Here is a 15,590-nt window from a genome sequence, read left to right as displayed (position 1 = left end):
ATATTCTTTCCATCTCTAAGGATAAGACCCAGGATTTTTCCAGTTCTGTAGCACAGACGGGGGGCTACCAAAGGGCAGGGGTTGGATCTCCTCCTCCAGGGTCAGGGTTAGGTCAGGTGGTTGGGAGTCAAGTTGGAGTGGGGGTTAGTTAGGGAAGAAGCCCAAGTAGGGATAAGATTGATGTAGGATCAGGATGGAAGTCAAGATCCAAGTTGAGTTCAGGTTGGTGGTCATTGTTGAGGTCACTGCTGGGATCAGGGTTGGGCGAGAGGTGAGGCCCTACCTTCCTCTTGAGAGAGCCAATACTTCTCAGGGAAGTAGGGGTGGCCTGGTATGCAGTTTTTATAACTGTAGTTCTGCACAGCACATCTGACCATCTTCTGCAGGGCTTCAGGGTCCACATGGCGCTCCATAGTCTGAGTCAGGCCCTGAGCAAGGGAAGAGGGCAGGAAGTGGCTACATACATAAAGACCCAGCACTGGAGTCCTTCCGGAGAAGGTGAGCCCAGGTGGGTCTCCTCCCCTGCTGCTCCCTATACCAGAGGGAGTCGGTGCCAGCCTTGGCCCCCTCTGCATAGTTTCCTTGTTTGAATCACTCTTTCCTCCTTTCTTTCCATCCAAGCCTGGGCCTTAGAGCCAGGCACTTGCCCTCATTCAGGATGGTTTTCTTACTTTCTCATTTGTATCCTGTCCCTGACTGGGAACTCTTTGAGGGCAGACAGAGCTGGATCTTTCTGTTTCTTCCAGACTGTGTACTGCCTGGGAACTGCCTGGGTCTTCCCCAACAGAGCAACAGGCCCTTGGCACAATCTGTAGCCTCAGGAAAGGCTGGGTGCCCAGGGGGCTGGCTACCTTATGCAAGTCGCTGGGAATTTGGCTCCTTGGAGGAGCCAAAGGGTGAGGGTGGTGCTGGAGAGGCCCCTACTGACTCCAGTCTGCGCATGACTCTGGCTCTGATATTACCCTTAACCCTGAACTTCACTTTGTCCTGGCCCTCACCCTACTCTGACCTTTTTCCTGGTCCAGGCCCTGGACCCCTTCTGCTTCTTGGGGTTCACCTCATCTCATCCCATCACCCTTTTTGGGTTAGATCTGTGGAAGCCCAGATCTAGGCCTCCCATTGTCCTCACCTGAGAGCAGAATGCCAAATTAGTTGTGGACTCACAGGTCTCTGCAGACAGCTGGTGTGAACAGGCAGCTGGTTCACAGGGTGAGATACCCAGCAAAGAGACACCAGAAAGGACTTCCTCATAATGGACAGTGAGGTGCTGGGACAGTGATGCTATCACCCACACGTCCTTCTTTCGATCTTAAGTGCAGAGGTTTTTCTTAGCCAGGGATGAGACCCTGCTGCTCCCAGTGCGCTGCCACCCACCTGAAAACCCCCAGTACAGGGGCTTCTGGGATCCTCTGTCCAGCTGAGGTTCTGTTCTGTGGCAGACCCTGTACAGTAACACTCCCAAGTAGGTGGAGATGGGGCCAAACGTGGGGGACCACACGTGCAGGGGCCACACCACCATGATACAGCACTTCCCTGAGCTTTACACACACATACACACACACACACACCAGGTATATACATAGATCTGTGCACCCAGATACACTCATAATACACACACAGACATACATCTACATATCTACACTCTTAGACATATTCACACACATAAACACTCACAGATACTCATACCACATACACACTCACAAATACAAAAACAACCATTTAGAAGAGCTTACAGGTATCCTTTTTTCTGTGAGAGCCTTTCCTCAGATGTGTGTAATTTTTGATTGTCTGCTCATGTTTAATAGGAGACTAAAAAGCTTATTGGAGGCTTTGAGCTGTGAGTAGACTTTGTTGACCATGAGCATCACTTTAGGGTGATCTGGCTGGACCATCTTTTGCAAACCCTGATGTCAGTATCTGTAGGTCTTTCTCTTGTGCTGATTATATTTTTCAGAAGAGACATCTTCAATCTCTGGCTTGAGAGTAATGACCTAGTTGTTGGTGTTCTGAGAGCCTAGTGAACCAGAGGGCTGCTGGGAGTTTTAGTGTTCAGTCTATGAAAGTCTACCTGTTTTTTTATTATGGTCCCCTGCCCTAAGCTGGGCCTGAGGTCCTCAGTGCTGAGATCCTCTCCAAAAAATAAGCCTTATGACTTTCGCTGGGGTAGGTGTGGGCAGTCACCCAGTAACATAGACAAGGAGGGGGAATTAGTGGGTTTAGCTGCTTCTTAAACAGCTTTCAAATAATTTTTATTTTAGCCTAGGCCCTGTCCCATCCTCAGTTCCAGAGAAACTTAGTACTGCCAATTCCCAAGCCTTTTGAAAATCCTGTAGTTTTAAGTTGTATTATGTCTTGAGTTTCCCACTGCTGGCTTTGGATTCAGCTTTCTCAGATCTGCTAAGCCAGTTACCACTTAATCTTCCAAACTTCTGTCCCCTGTCCCCTCTCCTTTCTCCCCATCCTTGTGGGTTTATGCCTTAAATATTCATTTACTGTAGTTTTAGAGGGGTTTCAGGAGAGAGGAAAAATACATGTGTATTCAATTTTAACCCAGAGAATTAACAGTTATTTATGTATTCTATATACTAATCCTTTGTCAGTTACACATTGCAAGTATCTTCTAGTTTGTGGCTTGTATTTTCATTTTCGTTATGGTGTCTTTTGATGAATAGAAGTTCTTAACTTTAACATAGTTGAATTTATTAATCTCTTATGGTGTTTTTTATGACTTGTTTAAGAAATCTATCCATATTCTAAGATAATGGAGATATTGTCCTATCTTTTCTTCTAAATAATATACAGTTTTACTTTCCATATTTAAGTCTTTAATCTATCAGGCATTGTCTTCTGCATTTGGTGTGAGGTAGGGATCAATTTTATTTTCATTCACGTGGTCCCATTGAGTAGCCTATCTTTTCCACAGATTTGTAATGCCACCTCAAGCCTCATATATCTTTTTCCATAGGTTTACTTTCAACATCTCTGTTGTATATCGTTTCCATCAGTGTGTGGATCTGTTTCTAGTCTATTTTATTCCATTAAACAATTTGTCTATCACTACAGTAATAATATACTTTATTAGTTCCTATAGCTTTATAGCCAAACCAGTGAGTTGCTGTCTAGCATAATACTTGACTGGGCATATACCTTTCTTCTTCAGGAGTATTTTAGCTATTTCTCGGACCTTTGCTTCTCTGTATAAACTTTAGAAATGGCTTGTCAAATTCCTGAAAATATTCCATTGGGGTTTTAATCAGAATTTCACTGAATCTTTATGATACTGACTTTTCCTATCCAAAAGCATGTTATCTCTCTCCATTTGTATAGTTATTTTTACAAAGTATTCAATAAAGTTTTGTAATAATATTCATATAGTTTTGCACACATTTTGTTAGATTTATTTCTAGGTACGTTTATATTTTGTGGCTAGAATAAGTGATGTATTTTTACATTTATATTGCCTAAATACCCATTGTTGGTGTAAAGAAATGTGATTGACTTTTTATCTCATATTCATCCCACTTTCTACAGTCTATTACATCTAGTAATTTATAGGTTATATATATATTATTTTATATATATATATAATTACATCATTTGTAAATAATAACATTTTTGTTTCTTCCTTTCCTATCTTTGTATTTTTTTCTTGGTGTCCTGGCTAGGACCTGCCATACAATGTTGAATAGAAGCAGTGAGTGAACATCCTTGCCTTGATCCTGATTTTAAAAAGAATGCTTGTATGCACACCTGTGTTCATTGTAACACTATTCACAGTAGCAAAAAGATGGAAACAACCTAAGTGCCTGTCAACAGATAAATAAATAAACAAAATATGGTATATACATGCAATGGAATACTATGCAGCCATAAAGAAAAATGATGGGTTTTCAAAATATAACATGGATGAATCTGGAGGACATTTTGCTGAGTGAAATAAGTCAATCACAAAAGGACAAATATTATATGACCTCACTATTATAAAAAGACAAGAATAGATATACATACTGAAACCAATGTTCACTCGTGGTTACCGGGGATAGGTGGAGGAGGAGGGATCACTCTCTAGATAGTAAGCACCTGTTATTTTTGGTGATGGAGAAGGTAATGTGGGTGAAGTGTGCATAGCTTGACCAAGGTAAATGATGTCATTAAGGAATATACAAGAAAAAAGGACTTTCTGGTAAATACTTTGCCATATACAACTTTGCAGCAATAGCAACAACAACTAAAAAAATGAGCATGTTTACGTGTGTGTGTATATATGCATACAAGTGAATAGGTATGTATATATATATGTATCTATGTGGCCATGCATAGATGTATCTATATGCAGGTATATATACATACATGTATGTGTATATATGTATATATACACACATATGTATAGATATACACGTGTATATGAATATATATAATATGTATGCATCCATATATATTCATGTATTCAATAAAGTACATCCCAACCCAGTGCCGTCGAGTCGATTCCAACTCATAGCGACCCTATAGGACAGAGTAGAACTGCCCCATAGAGTTTCCAAGGAGCGCCTGGCGGATTCGAACCACCAATGCTTTGGTTAGCAACCGTAGCACTTAACCACTACGCCACCAGGTTTTCCATAAAGTACATAGGGGTTAAAAACACAGATACCTCTTAGACTTAACCAAACACCTTGTAGGATTGGTTTACAGGGTATGAAGGCTTAGGACCATAGTCTTGTAGGACAACCGGGTCATTTGGCATAATATAGTACATAAAGTTTATGTTCTACAACTTAGTTTGGTGTGTAACATCTGGGGTATTAAAAGCTTGCAAATGGCCATCTAAGATACAACTATTGGTCTCTACATGTCCAGAGTAAAAGAGAAAGAAGGAAACCAAAGACTCAGAGAAGAAACTAGTCTACAGAACTAATAGTCTACCGGAACTACAGCTTCATATACCCAGAGACCAGAAGAACTAGGTGGTGCCTGGCTACCGCTACCAACAGTTCTGATCAGGAACTTAGTAGATAGATCCTGATAGAATTGGAGCAAAATGTGAAACAGAACTCAAATTCTTAAAAAGTCCAGACTTACTGGACCAGTTGAGACTGGAGGACTCCCGGGGACTATTGCCTGGAGATATTCCTTAAACCTCTAACCGAAACTATTCCATGAGGTCACCTTTTAGCTAAATAACAGCCTATAAAATAAACAATATCATCTGTGATTACCGTGCTCCTTTAAAAAATCATCTAAGTGAGATCAAACGGTCAACATTTACTCTAAAGCAAAGATGAAAAGGCATGGGGGCAGGGAAACTAGATTACTGAAAATGGAACAACCAGAACGGAAATAATGATAAAGTTGACACACTGTGAAAAATGTAACCAATGTCACTGAACAAATTGTGTAAAAAAAGCCAAACCCATTGCATGCAACTAATTGTGACCCTATAGGACAAAGTAGAACTGCCCCAGAGAGTTTCCAAGAAACACCCGGTGGATTGGAACTGCCAACCTTTTGGTTTGCAGCTATAGCACTTAACCACTGCATCACCAAGGTTTCCAAATGAATTGTGTAGAAATTGTTAAATGGGAACCTAATTTGCTGTGTAAACTTTCACTGAAAACACAATAAAATATTAAAAAAGAATGCTTGTTAATCAGAAAAGATGTTGGCTGCATACTTTTGGTATATACCCTTTATCAGGTTAAGGAAGTTTCCTTCTATTTTTGTTAAATCTTTGTTTTTAATCGTGAATGAGTATTGAATTTTTAGCAACTATTATTTCTGCATTTTTTTCAAATAGTTTTATTGAGGTATAATTTACATACCATAAAATTCACCTATTTTAAGTGTACAATTTAAGGATTCTTAGTAAGTTTACAGAGTTGGGCAACTATCACCACAATCCAATTTTAGAACATTTCTATCACTCCAAAAAGATCTCTCATGCCCATTTTGTTTCTGCATACTTTAAAATGATCTTGTGGTTTTCCCCTTGAATTTGTCAATGTAGTAAATGATATTTATAGATTTTTCTAATGTTAAACCATCCTTATATTTCTGAAATAATTATAACTTAACCATACTTGCTGGATACAGTTTGCTAATAATTTATTTAGAATTTTGGCATTTGTGTTTATAAGTGAATTTACCTGTAATTTTCTTTTCTTACACTTGGAAACCCTGGTGACATAGTGGTTAGGAGCTATGGCTGCTAACCAAGAGGCTGGCAGTTTGAATCCACCAGGCACTCCTTGGAAACCCTATGGGGCAGCTCTGCTCTGTCCTATAGGGGCACTATGAGTCAGAATCAACTCAACGGCAATGGGTTTGGTTTGATTTTTTTTTTTTTTTTACCCTATTCTTGATTGGTTTTGCATCGAAGTTACACTGACTTCATAGAATGAGTTGAGAAGAATCCTGTTTTTCCCTGTTCTCTGAAAGAGTTTAAGACTGAAATAAACTGTTCCTTTAACATTGGAGGAACACAACTGTAAAATTATCTACGTTGGATGTTGTCTTTGAGGGAAGTTTTAAAATTACTGATTTAATTGCTATAGGACAATTCTGGGTTTTTTTCTAATTCTTTTTATGGCAAGTTATATTTTTCTAGAATTTGTTCATTTTCTGTGAGTTTTCAATTTTATTAGCATAAAGTTTTTTAATTCTTTTTAAAATTTTCTTTTCAATTCATGGGTATGATTCTTCTTTCAGTTGTTTCTGCCTTCTCTCTTTATTTCTCGATTATTCTCTCCAGAGATTTGTTTATGAGTCTTTTCAAAGAACCGAATTCTGACTTTGTGACCCTGTTAGATCTTTGCTGTTACGCATTGAATTGTGTCCCTCGAAAATATGTGTTGTAAATCCTAACCTGTATGCCTGTGGTTATAATCCGATTTGAGAATGGGTTGTCTTTCTTATGTTAATGAGGCAGGATTAGTATAGGGTGTGTCTTGAGGCAATCTCTTTTGAGATATAAAAAGAGATTAATCAAAGCTAGCAAGCTGAGATGGGGGAAGGAGATCACCCAGGAGCAGAAGCTCAAAGTGACAAGGACCTTCCTCCAGAACTAGAAGAGAGAGAAAGCCTTTCCCTTGAGCCAGCGCTCTGAATTTGAACTTAAAACCAAACCCAATGCCGTTGAGTTGATTCTGACTCATAGCAACCCTACAGGACAGAGTAGAACTGCCCCATAGAGTTTCCAAGGAGTGCCTGGCAGATTTGAACTGCCAACCTCTTGGTTAGCAGCCGTAGCACTTAATCACTACACCACCAGGGTTTCCAAATTCGGATTTAGAGCCTCCTAAACTGTGCGAAAATAAATTTCTGTTTGTTAAAGCCACCCACTTGTGGTATTTTTGTTATTGCAGTACTAGATGACTTAGAAATTTGCTATCTAATTTGTTAGTTTTTGCTCTTATCTCCAGTTTTCTACTTTCTTTCCATTTATTCTGTTTTCCCGTAGTTTTATTGTGTTGATCTTTGAATTCTGTTAATGTTTTCGACCTAGTACTTGGTCTATTTTTATAGTGGTCCTTGTGTTCTTGAATCCATATTTGCTGGATTCGGGATTCTATTTATGTTTAATAAGTCAAGCTTGTTAATTGTGTTTTCAAGTGTTTTAGATTTTTGTTTTTGTTTCTTTGCTTGACCTATCAGTAACTGAGGTATGTTAAACTGGTGGATTTTATCAATTTCTCCCTCTAGAAATTTTTTAGGTCAATACAAGTTTAGAATTATAATCTGTTTCTGGTGAAATGAAACTTCATTATTTACGTAGTGACCCATTGAAAAGTGTGTCTGTGTTTAATCTTACAGTCTCTTTTGCCTGTTATTTATTAGCTACCTCAGCTTTTTGTTATTGTATATGTATCAGGCAGGGTTGGATCAGAGCAGCAGAACCACTATGAGTGATATAGCATAAGAGATTTATTATAAAAATTAAATTTTCCACAATTGTGAGAACTGGTTAAGAACTTAATGCAAATCCTCTGTTTTTGCACCCACTGTTGAGCCTAAAGTCACTATAGTTCAGCATGGCTAGTGGTCAGGAAGGAGACTTGGACATGAAGTGGGGAAGAACAAGGATAAACTGGAGCCCACAAGGACAAACTAAAACCTGCATCTGTCCCACTGCCTCCAATCTTGATGATACAGACGACCTTCAGGAGAATATGTGCCCTTCACCAGAGAACTGCACATACATCTGGCTCTTTTGTGTCTTCCAAATCTCACACAAATTTCTCTAGTATACCCTTGCCTCAATTCTGACCTCAATTAGGAACCACTTACCATTGCTATAGAGTCGATTCTGATTCATTGTGACTGTTAAGGATTGAATTGTGAGAGAATAAATTCCTCTTTGTTAAAGCCATCCACTTGTATTTCTGTTATGGCAGCACTAGATGACTAAGGCAGCAACCCTATAGGAAACCATTTAGGGAAGGGAATTTTAAGTTGACAGTGCAAAACCACAGTATCTTATACTTTCTTTAGAATAGTTCGAGGATGTTGGAACACCTTAACTGTGATTTCTTCCCTTCCAACTTAAATGCTATTGCTTTCCAATATTTTAGTTCTTTTTTAATTTTACAAATTAAAAATTATAATAATTTTATATAAACAATGTTTCTTAAATTTACCTCATATTTGCCATTTTCTTAGCTCACCATTACTTCTGCATCTCAGATTTCTCTTTGTCTCTCTGCTCTGCATTCTGGGAAATTTCCTTCACTCTATCTTTCATTTCACTGACACTCTTCAGCTGTGTCCTAATTTGCTCTTTAATGCTTCCACTGAGTTTTTTATTTTAACAAATATATTTTTCCTAAATTTTATTTGTTGTTATTGTTGAGAATATACACAGCAAAATATACATCAATTGAACAGTTTCTAAATATGCAATTTAGTGACATTGATTACATTCTTTGAGTTGTGCAACCATTCTTACCTTCCTTTTGAGTTGTTCCTCCCTTGTTAACATAAACTCACTGCCCCCTAAGTTCCTATCTAAACTTTTGAGTTGCTGTTGTCAATTTGACCCCATATAGATAGTTCTTAAAAAAGCATAATGTTCAAGGCAGACCTTTTTTACTAGTTAAGTTAAACTATTGTTCTGTTTCAAGATGACTTCAGGGGATATTTTTGGCTTAAGGTTTAAAGATTATCTTAGGGTAATAGTTTTAGGGGTTTATCTACCCTCCATGGCTCCAGAAAGTCTAGAGTTCATGACAATTTGAAATTCTGTTCTGCATTTCCCCCCTTTTGATCAGGACTCTTCTATGGAATCTTTGATCAAAATGTTTGGTAATGCTACCCTGGCACCATCCAGTTCTTCTGGTCTCATGGCAAAGAAGGCAGTTGTTCATAGAGACAGCCATACATTCAGTATCCTCCTCCTATCCCTGACTCTTCTTTCTCTGTTGTTCCAAGTGAATAGAGATCTATTGTTGTGCCTTGGATGGCCGCTTGCAAGCTTTTAAGCCCTAGACACTATGCGACAAACTAGGAGGTAGAACAGAAGCACTAAACACATTATTATGCCAATTAATTGGCATGTTCCATGAAACCATGACCTTAAATCACCAGGATCCCATGAGGTGTTTTGTTGTACGTAAGCAGCCTCAGCAGCTATTCTTTTCTCGTTATTGTTATAAATATATCTGTCACACAATTTTACCAATTCAACCTTTTACAGGTGTACAATTTATTGACAACAATGACAATAACTGGCTGTGCAATCCTACCCTTAGTGACTGTGATATTTCCACCACCGTTAACCCCCCTTGCCCTCCTTCCTCCCACCCCTGGTAACCACTAATAGACTTTGTTGTCTATACATTTGCCTTTTCTTGTCTTTTTATTTAAGTGAAGTCATACAATGTCTGTCCTTTTGTGATTGACTTATTTCATACAGTGTCATGTCTCCTAGCTGCATCCATACTGTAGTATGTCTCAAGACTTCATTTCTCCTACTGGATGAGTACTATTCCATTGTACGTATGTACCACATTTTGTTTATCCATTTATGTGTTGATGGGCATTTAGGTTGTTCCACCTTTTGGCTGTTGTGAGTAGTGCTGCAATGAACATTGGTGTACAAGTCTCTTTTTGAGTCTTTGCTTACAAGTCTTTTGGGTATATGCCTAGGAGTGGAATTGCTCGGTAATATGGTAGTTCTATTTTTAGTTTTTTGAGGAACCGCCACACAGTTTTCCATGGCAGCTGTACCATTTTGCATTCCCACCAGCACTGGATAAGGTTTCCAGTTTCCCCACATCCTTGCCAACATTTATTATTTTCTGTTTGTTTTTAATCTTAGGCATCCTAGTGGGATTGAAATGGTATTTCATTGTGGTTTTGATTTGCATCTTTCTGATGGCTAATGATACTGAGCATCTTTTCATACATTTGATGGCCATTTGAGTGTCATCTTTGGTGAAATGTCTATTCAAGTCCTTTGCCCATTTTATAATTGAGTTATTTGTCCTTTTGTTGTTGTCGAAGTTTTATATGTATATTTTTTTATTATTGGATTCTTGTTGGACATATGGTTTCCAAAGATATCCTCCTAGTCAGTAGCTTATCTTTTCACTTTTTCAGCCTTTTGATGAACAAAAGTTTTTAATTTTTATGAGGTCCTATTTATTTATTTTGTCTTTTGTCGTTTGTGCTTTTGTTATTATATTAGATAATCCATTGTGCAAAACCAGGGCTGACAGCGTTTCCCCTGCTTGTTCTTTTGAGAATTTTATGGTTTTAGTTTTCACATTTAGGTCCTTAATCCATTTCAAATTTATTTTCGCGTATGGTATGAGGCATAGATCCTGTTTCATTTTTCTGCGTGCGGAAATCCCATTTTCCCAGCACATTTATTGAAGAGATTCTTCTTTACCCATCAAATGGACTTAGCACCTGTGTCAAAAATCAGTTGACCGTAGATATGTATTTATTTCTGGACTCTCAATTGTATTCCATTTGTCTGTCTATTGTTATACCAGTACCAGGCTGTTTTGATTACTGTGGCTGTACAGCATGTTTTAAAATCCAGAAATGTGAGTCCTCCTACTTTGTGCTTCCCTTTTAACATTGTTTCAGATATTGGGGCCTCTTGCCATTCCATATAAAATTGAGAGTAACAAATAGTTTTATTTTTTACATTTGCTAGTCATTTTTTATAACCCATTGTTGCTTGCTTGTTTTGATGATTTCACATTTTATTTTAAAGATTTCTTAATTATTTTACATTCTTTAATTTTTTTATTCCTATTCTGAAGTCCTTGGAGTTTAAATCTGTTGTTTGTTGTTTCTATTGATTCACTTTATGGTGGTTTGTTTCCTCGTATCTCTTATTGTGAGTTTATATTTAATTTACCTTAATCTGAACGATACCTGGAAAACTACATTGAGGGTGTTTCTCACCAGAGAAGATACACGTTTGCCTCGTGTGTGTTCACGTGTGTACTAGCAGTGGTGGTGGTAGTGGTGGAGGAGGAGAGACAGGGAGCCAGGGATCACTATTAACCTGAGATTATGTTATCCCCCCTCTGATTCAGGATGGAATTTACAAGTTTAGTTCCTCCATCTATTAGCCAACTTAAGCCTTAAACTCCTGCTTATAGTTCTGACACTGGCATTTTCTTCGGGGTAATCCTATATTCTAAGTATACTTACCACTCATCTCCATGAGAATTCAAAATGAAATAAAAATAGATTTTTATGCAGGATCTAGTTGTTTTGAAGCAGGAAGGCCCATCAGAGTTTCTAGACCATCATACTGCAAGAAGTCTTTCCTTCATTCTTAATCCTACTGCTCTCTGGTTTTTATTCTTTTTCAATCACTAAAGCTTTTCTGGCCAGTTACCAAGTTATTATGCCCAAGAGATCCCTTCTGGTGTCTGCAACTTTTTTTTTTTAATTTCTTTGTGCTTTAAGTGAAAGTTTACAAATCAAGTCAGTCTTTCATATAAAAATTTATAAACACCTTGCTATATACTCTTGGGAAACCCTGGTGGCGTAGTGGTTAAGTGCTACAGCTGCTAACCAAAGGGTTGGCAGTTTGAATTCGCCAGGCACTCCTTGGAAACTCTATGAGGCAGCTCTCCTCTGTCCTATAGGGTTGCTATGAGTTGGAATCGACTCAACGGCACTGGTTTTGGTTTTGATATACTCTTGCTCTCCCTCTAACGAGACAGCACGGTCCTTCCCTCCACTCTCTTTTCGTGTCCATTTGGCCAGCTTCTGACGCCCCTACCCTCTCATCCCCACTTCAGACAGGATATGCCAATGTAGTCTCATGTCTCTACTTGATCCAAGAAGTTCATTCCTCACCAGTATCACTTTCTATCCCATAACCCAGTCCAATCCCTGTCTAAAGAGTTGGCTTTGGTATTGTTCCTGTCTTGGGCTAACAGAAGGTCTGGGGACCATGACCTCCAGGGTCCTTTAGTCTCAGTCAGACCATTAAGTCTGGTCTTTTTATGAGAATTTGGGGTCTGCATCCCACTGCTCTCCTGCTCCCTCAGGGGTTCTCTGTTGTGTTCCCTGTCAGGGCAGTCATCAGTTGTAGCTGGACACCATGTAGCTCGTCTGGTCTCAGGTTGATGTAGTCTCTAGTTTATGTGGCCCTTTCTGTCTTTTGGGCTCATAATTACCTTGTGTCTTTGGTGTTCTTCATTCTCCTTTGCTCCAGGCGGGTTGTGGTGTCTGCAACTTTTGACACCACTGACTTTTCTCTAATAATGCTCTCCTTATTGGTTTCTCTTTTATTTTCCTCCTTTCTCTCTGGTCATATTTTTCTGTCTCCTTTTATGGCTCTTCTTTCTCTGTCTAACTACACCACTTAAATATTAATAGTCCCCAAAGTTATGTCCTTGGCCATTTTCTTACTCATTGACAATCTCATCCACTCCTATGACTTCAGCTACCACCTATATGTTGATGATTCAAAATCTACATCCATAGCCCGGATCACTTCCCTTTGCTTCAGATAAGTCTCCACCTACCCATCAGATGTCTTTCCCTGGATGTCCTCAGAATATTTTTGTTCCAAAACAAACTCCAAATACCTCTCTAATCTGCTATTCCAAATCTCAACCCCAAATCTCCTGTTCCTCCAGTTGCCAGAGCCAGAAATCCCAGAGTCATCCTAAGCTCATCCCTTTTCTTATATCCAGATGGTGACCAAGATCTGTTAATCTATTTCTTAAAATTCTCTCCTACTGGGTGTGGAAAAGCAGGTACTCTCATACTTTGCTGGTGGGAATATAAATTGTTACAACCCTATGTACTACAATTTGAGGTGTACATCAAAAGTTTTAAAAATGTGCAAGTCCTTTCTCTCAACAACACATGTCTAGGAATTTATTGTAAGGGAATAGTCAGAAATATGTACAAAGATATACGTACAAGAATGATTATACTAGCAACATTTTATAAATAATCTAAATTTCCAATAACATAAGATTCCTTAAATACATTATGGTACATTCGTAAGATGGAATACTATGCTGTCATTAAAATCATATTTTAGAATATTTTGACACAGGAAAATGTATTTGATATATGCCTATGTGAAAAAAAGCAGGATTCAAAATACTAGTTCAATATGACACTGTTTTTATTAAAAAGCAATATTTGCTTCCTAAAAGGGCATATCATAAAATATTAGCAGTAGTTATTTTGAGTCATGGGACTATGCATCTTTTTCTTGTGTGCTTCTCTGAATGATCCCCATTTTCTACATTATGTATTTATTTTATAATTAGGAAAAAATGTATTATTTTAAAGATTCTCTCCTAGTCCAAAAACTTTCTTTTTTCACTGCCACAGTCTCTTCTTATCTCCCACCCACATTCTCCTCCATCCTTCGCTGGGTTTCCTGCCCTCAGCCCTACCTCCTCCAGTTCCCTGGCACTATGGCAAGAGCAGCCTAACTCACAATCCAAACATGACACTCCCAGGTTCAAAAGCCTGGAGCATCGTGCCCATGCTCCTCAGGATACCCTGAGAAGCCCTTCGTGGCCTGCATCTCCTCTCCTATCACAGGGCTGGGCTCTCCCCCTGCTTTAGCAGTTCTCAGTTCATGGTGGGTCCCTGGCCCTAGGCTGCCTTTTCTCAGAACTCTTCTTCTGGAAGCCTCCACCTCCTGGATCACTCTGTAGACCTGCCATTCGAGTTCCAGGAGTACTTTCCCCTTTCTAGTGCTTCTACTGGGCTATGCTCCACACTGGGTGGCCCTATTTTATACACTTGTTTGTTGAGATCTCCTGGAAGTCAGGGTCTGGCCCCTCATTTTTTTATCCCAGGTGCCCACATTATGCCTGGCACATGTAGGTACTTGTGCACATGTACTTACAAACTTTGCCTGGATGATACAGATAAATTCTCTGAGGCAGAATCACAGACTCACAGATCCTCTCTCCCTTTTGTGAAAGCTGCACAGACCCACTTGGTCACCCATTTTCAAGCACTGTCACAAGGAGACAGCAATAAGGAGACATGCCTATAAGACATTTTCTAGCATATCCCACAGGCACACACCATTGTAGATGGAGTCCTGCCTCAGGGCCTTTACGCTTTCTGATAACTCTGCCTGGAACCCAGTTTTTTTCAGCTCTTCACATGGCTAGTTCTTTACAGTCTCAGCTCAATGCCACCTCGAGAAAGATCATCCGTGACTTCCTCATCTAAGTAGCTCTCCCTGGTTACTTCCATTTCTCTTACTCTGTTTATTTCCTTTACAGTATTTTGGACAATTTATAAAAATAGTGTTTATTCTTTGTTTATTATCTGTCTCTCTCCACCCCCTATCCTGATGTAATTCCATGAGGGCAGGATCTTATGCTATGTACCATTGTAAATTCTGTGTCTAGGCAAATGAATAAAATGCATACACACATACACATAAAGTTACAAATAATTACAATCACATATTGACAACCACACACTACCACTCATGCAGATATTCATGGCTATACACTCCAGCCTGTCCCCCCTCCCCCACCAACCTGCACTTACCGGGGTCACAAACTTGTTGGCCTCCCAGGCCCACAGAGGTGGGTCCTTATAGACCTCCTTGATGGAGGTAGGAGCCCTATAGGAGTCACTGTAGGTGCTGATGGGCGTCTTGGTCTTACGGGAGAAGAGGAACATGGTGGGTCGTGTGTAGGGGATGCTGTGGTAGGTTCTACCTACCAAGGGCTCCTGCTGGACATCAGTGACCACCGCTTCCCCTAGGCAGCCCACACCTCCAGCCTGGCAGGTGTCCCTAGCTACTATGACTCCCTCCTATGAGGGATCCCTCAGCTTCCGTTCCCCACAGCCTTCCTGCCACCACCCTACCTTGCCTCCCCCTCCAGGATGGGCACTACCCATTGTGATATCATCTGGCTCAGCACCGTCTCTGGGAAGGTGAGGAAACCCAGTTCCTCTTTACCCTCCCAATCCCTTCCTGCCTCAAGCCCTTCAAAACAGACCAATTTACAAGAGTTCAGAGGGCCCCTGGAGACCTTCTAAGCTGAGCTTCTCACTTTTTTGAAGAGGAAACGGGTTCAGAGGGGTCAAGTGGCTCAATCAGAGTCATGTAGCAGGTCAGTGAC

The 15,590-nt window shown here is 39.7% G+C and overlaps 1 protein-coding gene across 1 annotated transcript in view; it reads right to left on the bottom strand.

The window, feature by feature from the left end:
• The window catches only part of SPMIP6 (sperm microtubule inner protein 6), a 23,857-nt gene extending 8,267 nt beyond the window's left edge, over window positions 1-15,590 (bottom strand). The window contains exons 1-2 of the mRNA XM_010587864.3: window positions 15,010-15,590; window positions 284-428 (exon numbers count right to left, since the gene is read on the bottom strand). Coding sequence (XP_010586166.2) covers window positions 284-428; window positions 15,010-15,144 — 280 coding nt within the window. The 5' untranslated portion in view covers window positions 15,145-15,590. The remainder of the gene's footprint in view (window positions 1-283; window positions 429-15,009) is intronic.

This window comes from Loxodonta africana, chromosome 9 (assembly GCF_030014295.1).
Source record: "Loxodonta africana isolate mLoxAfr1 chromosome 9, mLoxAfr1.hap2, whole genome shotgun sequence".
Classification (NCBI taxonomy): Eukaryota; Metazoa; Chordata; class Mammalia; order Proboscidea; family Elephantidae; genus Loxodonta; species Loxodonta africana.
The sequence above is the reverse complement of the archived record's forward strand: the minus strand, read 5'-3'. Positions and strand labels throughout refer to the sequence as shown.